The following is a 13,845-nucleotide window of genomic DNA, read 5'->3' as shown; positions in this document are numbered from 1 at the left end:
TTTTCTCTGGCAGCTGGGGAGAAGAGTACATGATGTGTAATTTGTATAAATGCAGTGTATTCCCAGGGTTTCTGTCCCCCTTGGGGTGACCCGATAAGTTTTCCTAGGTCACCTCATCCCTGGCTCACATGATCACAAAGGCACCTCAGGACAGCCCATACAGAAGGTCCCCAACATTAGGCCCCATTCAACCCCCAAGTGCTGCAGACAAAGGCCCCTTTGGAACACAGAGGACCAGAGCCTGAACAGGAAAATGTGCTCATGGAAAGTCTACCATGCAGCAATTTTTTTTAAATTTGTATGTGTGTGTGTTCGCAGCACCATCAAGTCTGCTCCTAGACAATGTCCACGTGGTGATCTGCAGGGTTTGGAGACTAGGCCATGTCAGGCATTGACCATGGATGGGAAAATGCCACAATGCATGTGCTCCTATTGCTGAGATCAGTGTTTCTCCAAGCAATCAGTGGCTCCAAGAATTTTATGCATGTTATTGGCACCATATTTAAACCTGATAACATGATACTGGTGACTTTTCTGCCCCACATAGAATGGGTAGAACAGAATGTGGAGTTCTAGATATATTCCATCTACCACCCAGCAATCTATCATACACCCATCCACCATCCATCTCCTATTCATCCATCCAACCATATATCATGCATGCAGAATTTATGTATCTTTCCATCCACCTATCCATTATCCACCCATCAATCATCCACCTACCTCCCATCGAACTGTCTATGCACCCAAGTGTTTATTCCTACATCTCTACCCATCATCCACCCACCCAACCATAAATCCATCCACTCTCCTTACATCATACATCCATCCACCAATCATTTCTCATCTATCCATACACCATTCATCTCAATCCAATGTCAATTCAACCGTCAACCATCCATGATCCAACCATTATAATCAGACTATTGGTCCATTCATCACCCATCCACCCAACTCCATCTATCCATCTTCAGTTGATCAAAAACTCCATCATCCATCCATAACTATTTTCCAATCACCTATATACACAGTCATCCTACTACTGCCCATTGTTATCTATCCTCTCATGATCTATAGTCATCCATGATCATCGATCTAGTCTTCCATTCATCTACAAATCCAACCACACTCCCATCCATGTCTACGTCCATCCCTCCATCTGTCCATCTATCTGTCTATCCATCCATCTGTCCTTCCATTCACCCATCGATCCATTTATCCATCCTCTGTCTATTCACTCATCTGTCTGCCCTTTCATCTATCCATCCATTCATCTGTTTGTCCATCTGTCCATCCATCCACCCATTCATGCATCCACCCACTTACATATCCATCATCGATCCACCTGTTGATCTATCCATTAGTCTGTCCATCCATTCGTCTTTACGTCTGTCCATCCATCCACCCATCCATCCATCCATCCATCCATCCATCCATCCATCCATCCATCCATCCTGCTGTGCAGATGTTCTCAGGTTTCACTTATAAGGCACCCTTTTCTGTCCAGTCTTTGCTATCTCAGGAGGGAGTGGGCATTTGTGGGCAGGAAAACCAAGGCCAGAGTGGAAGAAGGGGTAGTGGAAGAAGGGCTGGCAGCAGCCAAATGCCAATGGAGCAGCATGCAACTTCCTGGTCCACTCCAGCCTTCAGGACTCCCAGTCCCTGTGCTCTGTCTGAGAACCTTTCTGGAGGAGTAAATATAGCTGATCTGGGCCATAACACAATGGATTCTTTAGTCACAAGCCCACTACATGGATGGCCTTACCAGAGAGGAAGGAGTGTCCATGCAGGACGGAGCCAGTGAGGGGACGCAGATGAGCCCAGTTATGGCCTTGAGTTGTCCAAGAGACAGCTCCCAGAGGAGCCCAGAGAGGGGTCAGTGTGGGATGCCCAGAGCCTGGTTCCAACCATGCCACAGGTGGTGGTGCTGGAGGCAGGAGATATGGCAGCCTAGACCCAGGAGAGGGCGCAGGGTCCCTGGAGTGGGAGTGGGGGACAGAGCCTGAGTGAGGGTGTGAGAGGCCCTGAGCCTGTCTGTGCCACAGTGAAGAAATGTATCAGGATCTCAGAGCCTAATGCCCAGTGAGGAAGAGCCTGGAGAGTGTGGGTGAGTGTGGCTGAGTGTGGCTGAGTGTCAAAGAGTGTGAGTGAGTGTGGGTGAGTGTGGGAGAGTGTGATGTGTGGGGGTGAGTGTAGGAGAATGTGGGTAATTATAGGGTGAGTAGGTGAGTGTGAGGTGAGTGTGGCATGAATGTGGGGTAAATGTGCAATGAGTTTGAGCTGAGTGTAGGAGAATGTGGGTAATTATAGGGTGAGTAGGTGAGTGTGAGGTGAGTGTGGCATGAATGTGGGGTAAATGTGCAATGAGTTTGAGCTGAGTGTATTGTGACTGTAGGGTAAGAACGGAAGTGAGTGTAGTGAGTCTGAGTGTTGGTTGAGTGTGGAGTGGGTGTGTATTCTTTTTGGGTCACACCCAGCGATGCTCAGGGGTTACTCCTGTCTCTGCACTCAGGAATTACTCCTGGCAGTGCTTGGGGGACCATATGGGATGCCGGGGATCGAACCCGGGTCGCCCGCATGCAAGGCAAACGCCCTACCCGCTGTGTTATCGCTTCGGCCCCAAGAGTATGTATTCTTATATTCATTCATTTACTCAAATGATCATTCACTGACACACTCATTCACTTATTAACTCATTCAGTCACTCATTTACTCATTTACTCACTCCTTTTATTCTATTTTTAAATATAGGATCATTGTTATTTATTCAGCCATTGATCAAGCTGATTGAATTGGACATGACCTCTACATTACTTTTATTTAATTTTTTTAATTGGATATCAGTGAGATAGTTATTACAAAGTTGTTCATTATTAGGCTTCAGTCATACAATGATTCAACACCCATCCTTCCACCAGTGTACATTTCCCACCACCAATCTTCCCTATTTCCCTATCACCATCCACAAATCACCACCCCAAACTGCAGCCTCCCTCTATGGGAGGCACTTTCCTTCTTGCTCTCTCTCTCCTTTTCCTTTTGTACATTATGGTTTGCAGCACAGGTGCTAAGAGGTCATGGTGTTTGTTCAGGGCATTCGCTATTTTTTATCAGGAAGGTAAAGCTGGAATAGCTTTTCAATGGGTGGCCTATGAGGTATCTATGTGACTACTGAGGCTTCCAGAAGTACCGGAAGGTGGAGTAAGGCAGCCAATTCCGATCTCTAGAAAGCCTGGAGATTTCAGTCACAAAACCTGCATACCACAGTTTTCATCAGATTATATCTCGGTGAGATCCATCCTGAGACAGCGAAATTAGGCCAGGGATATGGCAGCGATTTTGGATTGTGGAAGAAAGTGTTTGCTGGGGGCTGTTTGGGCAGGCCTCCAGGATAACCTGCCCCCCACTGATTCACCCCGATCTGTTCGGCCATGTGTGGATATCAGATTTACTGCAGCTTTTGATCTCTTTTGAGATTTATTTATGAATTTCTGAAGTAAGACCTGTGGTAGAGCTTATATGGTAGCACTGGAATTGGTTTATGGGCTAACTGACAGTACAACCATGAGTATTGGGAAGTGGGGGAAGGTAGCTCATCCCAACTCTGCGAAAACCTGGAGATTTCAGTCACAAAACATGCACACCAAGATTTTCAACAGATGATATCTTGGTGAAGTCTGTCCTGAGACATTGGAGAGAGGCCAGAAGTACAGCAGCAATTTTGAATTGTGGAAGTAAGCGGCTGCCAGGGGCCCTGTAAGGTGGGCACAGGCCAACCCACCTCCCCCCCCCCGATATGTCCTGGTCTGTTCAGTCATGTGTGGGTCCGAGTTTAACCACGGCTTTTGATCTTTTTCGAGATTTATCTATAGGTCTCTGCAGTAAGGCCAACAAATGGGCTTGTATAGCTGAGCCAGAGGTGTTTTGTGGGCTTGGCTCCCACATACCTGTTCAGGACCCTGAACAAAAGAGGACCTTGAAACCTTTACCCTGGACAAACCGGAAAATTCCATTACCAGCTTTGCATAACCTGAGGCACAGGTGCCCTTGGGACAAAGGAAATAGTTAAACTCAAGAAGTAAAAGTAGCCCAGGGCAGGTAACCACGAGACCCCAAAAAGCCCATAAAGTAGAATGCCTTCCTCTACACTAAAAGCCTTGTGCATTCCTCCCGACAGATGTTCCTGCCAGATAAACCCTTGTCTTCCCCTCCCCACTATTTCTCAACTTACTCTTGGAGAATGTTGTAAGCCCACCAAATAACTCCCCGAACCTTTCCTTATTGGTCTGAGAAGACACTTCCCTGATGATTGACAACTCATGTATCAACCCCCTGCTAAGAAAGGTATAAAACCAGCATGGCTGTTAATAAAGATGCTCTTGATCAGCATGTATCGTCTTGAGCCAATTTACTATCCTCACCAGTTTTATTTTCAGATCGGGACCACTCATAGAACCCACCTAATTAGGAGCGCTTTCCACTGTTGTCTCTCAGCGGGCCGGAGAGATCTCTGGGGGAACGCGCACATACCTAATTTGGCGCTTAATTTCATGGTAAACTTGTTCCCAAGTTGATGGGATCCAGCCAAAGGCACAAAGGCAATTTGGGGGTATCAGGAAGTCTGAAGGCACCGTCAGGATGCTGGTGGTCTCGCTCTGCACGTACAGGTTGATCTGCTGGCAGCACCATACCCCTTACTCCTTTCTTCTTTACAAAATCATTTATTCATTCCCAGGATGATCACTCACTCATTCACTCACCAGCATGGGGATTGGTAACTGAGAGCTATAAGATCCCAGGCTCCAATTTGTGGATCCTCCACCACCCACAGTTTCCTTCTGCTCCCACAAAGATAAGCCTGGACCTGCCCAAATCTTTCATCTCCGGGGCTATGACCTGGAGCAAGCCCTGCCTAAGCTGGGCATCAGTGAGGTCTTCTCCCAGCAGGCAGATCTCTCAGGCCTCACCACGACCACGAACCTGAGCGCAGCCTGGGGAGCTGAAGCTGGGGACCTGGGAAACTGCATCAGCGGGGTGGGCTGTTGTATCTGACACCCATCACTTTGCCCCTTAGACATATTTTACTGGTCTCTGAACATGTATGTGAGTGTGTAGTGATGTACGTGATAAGTCTCATGATCACCACGAGGATCCTTGGATTCGTCTCTAAGCTGTGTCACTCGCCAACCGTGTAAACAAGGCAGATTGTTTGCCTGAAGTCAGGGTGACATTTGGTTTTGGAAGTGGGATGATATTTTCATGTGCCAAAGCACAAGGGCAAAGGGAGCAGTAATGCCCATCTATCCCAACGCAAAGCCAAGAGGCCACCTGTTCCATGTAAACAAAGTTTTATTGGTACGCACCCTTTCCCATAACCTGTGTTTGATTATTTTGGCTCCAAGCAGAGCAGGGCCAGGCAGACATTAGAGAAAGGATGACAAATGAAAACTTCAAATATGTATTCTGTTGTGCAGAAGAAATTTGCCAATCCCTGACTGTTACACCAATACTCAATAGTTCTAGTCATTGGAAGAGCGCCCATGATGTGCTTCTGCTGTCAAATAAAACAAAAATGTCTTATATGAAGATATTTTGAAATTCATAAAAAGGCATTTATTTGAAGATATTTTTTGAACATTTTTAAATACATTTAAAAATTACAAAAGAGTTTGAAACTTTGTGGCTATCTGTGTAAGTTTAAGTCCCACAGACCCACAAAAGGAGTCGGTAGGGGAGTGAGAGAGAAGGGGAGTGAAGGGGCGGAGAAACAGGGTGAGGACTGTTGTGAGGACTGTGGTGCCCTTTACATACTATTATTAACAGTATCATAAAGCAAACAATAAATAAAAGGAACAAGGTAGATAGCCCAGCATCCCACCACCTCGAGGTGACCAGGGTTCACTTTGAACCTAATACCTTCTAGTCTTGTGAGCACTGTCCTGTGAGACATGACTGAAACAGAGCCCAGTGCTGGGACAGGTGTGTCCTGGTGATCCATCAGGTTCTGTCACAGGACAGAGCCTCCATGAGTGTTCAGGAAAAGAACAAGAACCGGAGTTAGACCGTGGGCAGCTGTGGGAGGAACTGGGCAAGTCAAGGTCTGGAGGGAGAGGGACTGGGAAAGGCCCAGCACAGGGGGATGGTCGGGCTGCTCAGGAGCCCTTCCCCAAGCATATGCTGTCCCCATAGGCTGGCTGTATGGGGCGCTGTGGAGAGGCTGGTGCTGAGCACCTATGGCTGGTGGTTGAGGGGTGGGGATGGGCGGGATTGGAGTGGGTCGGGAACTGGGGGAGAGCAGGGGTGGGGGAGCAGCAGCCCTGCTTCTCCTACCTGGTCCTCATTCTCTGTGCCTGTGACGACCTCAGCGAGGGATGGCGCCTCCAGTGTAAGCCCCGGTCATGGCACCAGCTTGGAGCCAGATGGAAAGACAGAAGCAGCTTCCGGAAGCTCTGAGAGGAATGGATTAGCCGAGCTGTCACGCTGCATCCTTGACGCGTCTTTTCACTTACCCTAGAAAACGTTTCTAAAAGATCCTACTACTCGGTGACAACTATAATTCCTGGGAGTTGTCTGGCAGCATCCAAGTTCCTTTCCCCCGGCCTCTCCTGTGGAGCGTCTGGTGGCCCTGCAGGAGCAGACCCAGGAGAGTGACATGGGCCACTGGGCCAGCTGGTTCCCCTGGTGCCACTGTCACCTGTGCTCTTGGCTGTGTGAGGGAGTGTGTGTCATTCTAGACGATGAACCCTGTTGTCTAGAGCTCCTTGGCCCTGTCTGCCTTAATTCCATGGAAGGATCCTGAAAACATATTTTATGTCATCCAGCCAGGTCAGTAATAACGTGCTCCTTCCTTAGAAAGACTGGTGTCTGGCTGCTGTTTCATTTATTTATATAGTTCCCACCTCTTTTTTAAACATGATGGTTTATAAAGTTGGGCATGGTGATTTGTTCCAGGCATTCAATATTCCAACCCCAATTCCTCCACCAGCGTCTCCATATTCCCAGCCAATCCCCAAGACTGCACTATACGAGACCCACAGTCATTTATTTTATACTGCATGTTACCACTAAATGGCGAATGGGAGGATCAAAAAATATTTACATACAAGAGAATTTGTGAAAATTACTTATCTCACCATGGGGCTGTTGAGTCCTTAGGGTTTACTCAGCTGCTATGGGAATTTAGGCCTCCTGTGTTAATGCTTTTGCCAATCAAGGCCAGTTACTGTGTTACATCCCATCCAATCTGCTGTGCTCCTACTGGGATATCAGAGTTTTAGAGACTGCAGATGTTGCTTCAGAATATCCAGAATATTTCATCAGGCAGTCCGGCCGGAGAGTTGGCAGCGTCTTTGTGATGTGAGAGTAGTTGCTGGGCCTTTTATGGGCAGGAGCTGGCCACCCCCCACCGAGATCACCCCTGAGTTCTCTGGCTTTTGTTTCCTGACAAGAGTGATTCTTTCCCTGAGATGGAGCCCTCTAACCACAACCGACCATGGCCTTGTGGATCTGTGGGCATTTGGCATTCGAGCACCCTGGGCCAAAGGAGTACAGGGGAGCCTTGGAGAAGAAGGATGGATGTGAGAAAGGATGTGGATGATGGGACACAGATATTGCTCTGGGGATATCTGGGGAAATGACCCAGCCTAGCCCTAGACTGGCGGCAGGAATACATGGAACCACCCTGGAAGGGGGTGCAGGAGGATGTCCCTCCCTGTTGCTTGGGGCACTGGTTTCCTGGGCTGTGGGATCACTATGGGATAAGGAGGTCAGGGTGGGGCTGACACAGGTGAGGAGATGGGGGTGGGGGAGGCGGTTTCCAGCTGAGTTCAGAGGGTTTGCTCCAGCCTGGCTGGGGGCTGGGAGACAGAGGACAGGACAGGACAGAGCAGGGCAGGGCAGGGCAGGTAGGGGCGGGACAGAGCAGGAGGGCAGAGGCGGGTCCTGCTGGGTTAAGTGAGCACTGCAGGAGCCACTTGAGCAGTCTCCGACTTGCACAGCCTGACGGTCCTTTGTCTCTGCTCTGCTCTGAGACAGTAAGTGCAGGGACTGGACAGGGTGGGGCAGTGGGCATGCGGGAGGGACAGAGAAGGGCAGACAGAGGTCCTGGGCTGGCGGGCGTATGGGAGGGTCCAGGGATAGGCCAGTGTTCTGGGATTTGCAGAGACATGAAGCTTTGGGGTGGCCCGGCTCGGCCAGGCAGGAAAACTCTCTGCAGAGCGGGGAGGGGCCCTGCACGAGCAGCTGAGGCGAGCCCCTCTCCGTGCGTGGGCCAGACCCTCAGTGTTGGAGCCTCCGTGCCCTGCAGGTTGCTATGATGACACCCTCTGTCTGCTGTGCCCCCAGGGAGCGGCTGCTTTGGGCCAGTGGGACGACCAGCACTGCTGACGTGGGGCTGGGCGTCAGGCACCCTGCAGAGCGCCCCAGGTCCAGATACAGGTCAGCCCAGGGAGCTTGAATATGGGAGCAGACAGATGCTGAGTTAACTCGAGAGCTCAGGAGCACCAGCTCCGCTGTGCCCTGTGTCTGAGACCATCAGGGACCCCTGAGAGATGCTTTTCCTTCCAGACTGAGGGAGGAGGCATGTCTGTCCAGCTGGCTCTGCTCCTGGGGGCCGCACTCTTTCGCCCCACCTTCTGCAGCATTTCGGCCACCGGACAGCTAACAGGGAATATGCAGAAGAAAATAAGTTACCAGGACCACCTCAATCTTGCCCAGCGCAACGGCAACTTTGCTGTCAGCCTCTACAGGCTCTTGGCTGCTGAGAATCCTGAGTCCAATGTCATCTTCTCCCCGGTCAGCATCTCCATAGCCTTGGCCGTTCTGGCACTGGGGACTGACAGCCACATCACGACTGAAATCCTACAGGGCCTCAAGTTCAACCTCACTGAGACCTCCGAGGACGACATCCACCAAGGTTTCCAGAAGCTACTGGGACATATGAAGCTTCTCGGGGCGCCCCTTCAGATGTACACGGCCGTGTTCCTGGACCAGCAGCTGTACCTGTTGGAGAGCTTCAGGGAGAAAGCCTGGGAGACGTACACCGGGCACACCATCTCCATAGACTTCCAGGATCCTGATGCTGCCAAGATGCTCATCAACAGCTATGTGGACGATAACACTCAGGGGAAGATCTCTAAGATGGTCAAGCAGCTGGACGCAGAGACCATGTTGGTCTTGGTGAATTCCGTCATCTTCAAAGGTGAGGCTGTGTGTGTGGGAGGGAAATGGGTGGGAGCTCTGAGCCTTCGGGCTGCTTCTGCCCTGTGCAGCCTGCTGTGACCCCAGGAGCCCGTGCCAAGGCTCATCCCCCACCTGGAGACCAGGGGCCCAGCAGGAATCCAGCGTGGGCCCGGAAGGAGTTGTAGGGACCACACCTAGGGGTGGGGGCTAGGAGTGGGTCAGGGAACATCCAGAGCTGACAGGATCCAGGAGGCAGGTCAGGGTCTGAGAGAGAACAGCAGAATGGTCATGCAGAGAATGGGACAGGAGAGGGCAGAGAACAGGGTTCCTACCAGGGACTGGGCAGCTGAGGGGCAGGAACAGGTGGACGGACCTGGAGGCGGTGGCCTGCGGGCCTCAGTCAGCTCCCAGGTCTGTGTCAGGGGCAGCTCTGCTGTCCTGGGCTCCAGAAGTATCAGCTTGGGTCCTGGCTGCAGAAACCACGGATGGTCCCATCCCCAACCCTGTGCATTTGGGATCAGGCTCCCTGGCAAGTCTGGGTGATGCCTCACAAGGTCCAGAGGCAGAAGTGAGTTCCCGCTGCCCAGTGGTCAGCTTCTCCAGGCCCAGATGCCGGCATGGCTGCCTGTACAGGGACCCTGTGCCCTGTCCTGTGTCCCTGAACTCTGCTTCTGCCCCTCACCCATGTGTGATTTCCCCATCTGCCGGGTCAGGTGAGCTCATCTCCTTCCTCCTCCTACACCAGCCCTTTCTCGAGTCATTTAGGGGGACAGGAGACTTGGGTTTCCGGAGGGTTATCCCTGTGTTCCATTCTATGATGGGGTGACAGCCCGTTATTCATTCTAGGCTTCACAGGGTCTCATCCTCCCTGGCTGTGACTGCTCCCAGCAACAAGTCTTCCCCCTTTCCCTGACCCCCTTCTCCCTGTGCTCCCCAAGTCCCATTGTTTCTCATTCAACACATCAGCCAGCTCTTGGCTGCCTTGTCTCCTATTTGTGGGGTCTCCCCATTCTTAAGATGCCTTCACAAACCAAGCCTGGACGCCCCAGTTCTGCGATGGACTGAGGGTGCTCAGAACTCAGCGATCCTGGGCATAGCACGCAGGACAGGCCACCCTGAACCAGCCTCTCCACTATTCTCTCTTCCTCTAGCCAAATGGAAGATGCCCTTTGACCCTGATCTCAACTTCCTTTCAACTTTCTTCTTGAACCAGTCCAAGTGGACAAATGTAATGACGATGAGAGTTGAGAACCAAAAGATACTCTTCTTCTGGGATGGGAGGTACTCTCTCAATATTGTGAAGCTCCCATACTCGGATGGCCACATCAGCATGCTCCTCATCCTCCCTGACATGGGAGCCATGCACAATCTGGAGACCGCACTGAGCATGGACCTGATCTCTTTCTGGAGGAACTCGATGAGGCCGAGGTACTGCACCCTGTCTTCTCCAATCCCACTTACTTTCAGGGTCCTCATCTCCCATGCTCATCCCCAAGGACTCCCCAACTCCAGAGCAGCAATGGATAGCTTGGTGGATCAACCAGGGTTGGGGCTCCCTGACTCTGGGGCCTTTATCACTGAGATGCCAAGGGGACCGAACCAGCTGCCTCTGAGAGGAACGTAATCAGGGTGTGGGGAGGGATTGGCCTTAAGCCAGCACTAACCCGCCTTTCTCCAGCAACCCCCAGAGCCCCACACACACAGCGTAGTGCCAGGCAAGGGGCCCCACAGAGGCAACGAACTGAATATAGATAGGCCTGCTACAGCTTTGCCCTGGCTCAGGATGAATTATGCACTCATTCATCCACTCATCACTCATTCATTGACTCATCCACCAACTCATTCATTCATTTATTCAATGATTCATTTATTCTTTTTTTCACACACATGATCATTCACTGGCTCACTCATTCATTGACTAACCCACTCTACCACTCATCTACTCACTCATTCACGTCTTTATTCTTTGCTGCCTCATTTACTGACTCACAGGATTAATCACTCACTCGTTCACTCAGCAGTGTGAGGATGGTAACTGAGCACCGCCTCCAACCTGTACTTGAGCGGATCCTGCACAGCTCAGTCTGCTTTTGCTCCTAGGAAGATGACCTTGTACTTGCCCAAGTTCTCCATCACCAGGAGCTACAACCTGGAGCAATTCTTGCCTAATCTGGGCATCACCAAGGTCTTCTCCCAAGAGGCGGATTTCTCACGCCTCTCCCCTGCCAGGAACCTGAGCATTTCCCAGGTGAGCCAGAGCTGCGGACCTGCCGTCTCGGAGGAAGACGTGGTGCAGGCAGCCGGGTATCCGGAGGGACCCCCAAGTCTGTCATAACTGTGTCTCCCCTGGTATCCCTGCACCCCAGCTCCTGGGAGTGTTGGTGTGTGATTGGGGGTCCTAGCCCCACTGTGGATAGTGTCTGAGTTGGGACCCACATTGTCCTGCCCAGCGGACACTCAGGCCCTCTAGCTTCTGCTGGTCCACCATAGAGTGGGAGCTCGGTACTGGTCAAGGCCCAGCAGGGACCAGCAAGGACCAGCAGCTCGAGGAGTAAAGGAGCACCGTAGGTTGTGCTCAGATGGGCCTTAGCTGGGAAGACCCCCTCACCTGCCCCAACTCCCTAGATCATGAAAGTTCATTTCTTCAAGGCAGTCGAGCTGATCTGGCCTGGGAGAAAGCAGGCGGCCGGGGGACAGGCAGAGACAGCAGGCACAGCCCAGCTGGGAGCCAGGGCCCTGCAGGAAGCAGCAGGCCGGGGCTGTCCACTCTGCTCCAGGCGCTGTGTCAGCAGCTGCCCCACAGCAGGGGCTCCTTCTAGGAGCTAAGGAAAAGCACCTGGATTGCCTCTTCCTGCTCCCAGAGTGTGTGTTGGGGACCTTGGACACTGCCCCGGGCAGAGCAGGACACTGAGGCCCCTTTACCTTCTCCACAGCTGAGCTCACTCCTGCCCACGGCCTGTCCGACCATCTGTGCTCTGGACTGTGCTGGCTAGGCACTGTGTTGTGGAGGGGCCATGACTGGGGACCCCCAGGGCCAGGAAAGCTGTCCCTCGGGGGGCTCTGGCAGACTGGCTGGCTCCTGCTCATCCTGCCCAGTGGTAACTGCACTGTGCCCTCCAGGTGGTCCACACTGCCGCGGTGGACCTGGCTGAGAAGGGCACTGAAGAAGCTCCCTTCCTGGGAAGGACCAACCCTCTGACTCCAAGACCATTGGTGATTATGAACTTTAACAGGCCCTTCATGGTGGTCATCTTCTCTGAGGACACACATAACATCCTCTTCCTGGGCAAAGTGGTAAACCCTGAGCAGGAATGAGCTCCCTGCCCAGGACCCTGCATGCCCCCGCCCACCTGGGTCACCTTCCTGGTGGCTGTGTCCAGTATGGGGGACTGCGCGAGAGCAATAAATGTCTTCCTCACAACCCCCGGCTGGGTCATGACCCAGAGGTCCTTGAGAGACCCTTTATCTGCCTCCACCTGCCCCTGGCCCTGGATCTCAACCCTGTCCCTCAGCTCTGGGCCCCCCATGCTCAGAGGCTTTTCTGGGCTCTAAGCTGGTGGCCCAGATGCCCAGGCAAGGGACACCTTGGTCCTGGCTATGTCCAACGGTTCTACGCTCTTTGTCCTCGGTTAGGATTCACTTTGCCCAGGGTCCAGATGTGCCCACCTGGACCACTGAGGGTCCCTGAGTCAGTGCCATGTGCAAACAGGTTACCTTCAGACTGAAGATCAGCTGGTGACCACTGCTTGGCCACTGCCTTCCGCCCCAGCTCCCCACCTGCAGAGAATAGTTCCAACTGGGTGCCAGCTGCCCGAGTGTACCCTCCTTCCTGGACAAAGCCCCGGACAAAGTATCAGCACTAGAAGGGAGAGCAGCAGAGCTGCCGTGCATCATGAATGCATCCACATTCCACCTGGGCACCAGGGACGGTGTCGCTGGCCCCCAAGGTATGACAACAGGCTGACTCCCAACACCTCCTGCAGGCAGGCAGCTGAGATCTTCTTGTGCCATTGACCCATTCCACCTTGCCATCACCAAGTGATTCCGTGCTGTGATTAGCACCAGAAAAATGGGAGGAGAGACAGGGAGGTTCAGTGCTTTCCCCTCAAGCCTGATGAATTGCGTTTTGCAAGAGCAACTGCCACAGGAGTGAGGACAGGGAAGCCCCACAGGGCCACCAAGCATTCCCACCACCACTAGGGAGTCCCAGAATGTATCTCTGGGCTGACCCACCCACCTGTAGAGGGCGCCAGAGCGCACAGATGATGAATGCTGTCTCCCAGCACCACCCAGCGCCCAGATGCTGGTGTGACCCTGCTGTTACTGTGCCTTTGACCGAGTGTCTAGGAACTGGGGCCCCAAGCCCCTCTCCAGCCCCTTTAATGTGCCAGAGCAGTCCATGGAACTCAGGATCGAGTCCTCGTGGGGCCCCTGTGCCTCACCAAGGACAGAGGCAGAAAGGGCAGTTGAGCGAGGATCAGGCGCAGGTCGGGGGAAGCCCAGAGCACCCCTTCCTATAGGTGAACCCCTGCCCCAAATCCCCACATGTCCCCCAGCCAGGGAGTGCCCACAGATCTTTGGGATTTGTGTGATTTGTTCACCAATGTGATGGGGAGATCCCTGGGCTTGGGGAGAGGCAACCTCATTAGCCCCCTGGAAACACAT

General features: G+C 52.4%; 1 protein-coding gene across 1 annotated transcript; it reads left to right on the top strand.

Annotated features, from left to right (window-relative positions):
* Positions 1-8,580: 8,580 nt before the first annotated feature.
* On the top strand, positions 8,581-12,495 carry LOC101537593 (alpha-1-antichymotrypsin). The gene is made up of 4 exons (XM_004619579.2): positions 8,581-9,199; positions 10,332-10,608; positions 11,281-11,428; positions 12,301-12,495. The coding sequence occupies exons 1-4, from the start codon at positions 8,581-8,583 to the stop codon at positions 12,493-12,495; spliced, it is 1,239 nt and encodes a 412-aa protein (XP_004619636.1).
* The last annotated feature ends 1,350 nt before the right edge of the window (positions 12,496-13,845 follow it).

Source organism: Sorex araneus, chromosome 3 (assembly GCF_027595985.1).
Source record: "Sorex araneus isolate mSorAra2 chromosome 3, mSorAra2.pri, whole genome shotgun sequence".
NCBI lineage: Eukaryota > Metazoa > Chordata > Mammalia > Eulipotyphla > Soricidae > Sorex > Sorex araneus.
The sequence above is the reverse complement of the archived record's forward strand: the minus strand, read 5'-3'. Positions and strand labels throughout refer to the sequence as shown.

Excerpts from the sequence above, each read along its gene's own strand:
- LOC101537593 (XM_004619579.2), top strand. The coding sequence starts at position 8,581 with ATGTCTGTCCAGCTGGCTCTGCTCCTGGGGGCCGCACTCTTTCGCCCC. Across the intron at positions 9,200-10,331 it reads GAATTCCGTCATCTTCAAAG|CCAAATGGAAGATGCCCTTT; the intron begins GTGAGGCTGTGT and ends CTCTTCCTCTAG. Across the intron at positions 11,429-12,300 it reads GGAACCTGAGCATTTCCCAG|GTGGTCCACACTGCCGCGGT; the intron begins GTGAGCCAGAGC and ends TGTGCCCTCCAG.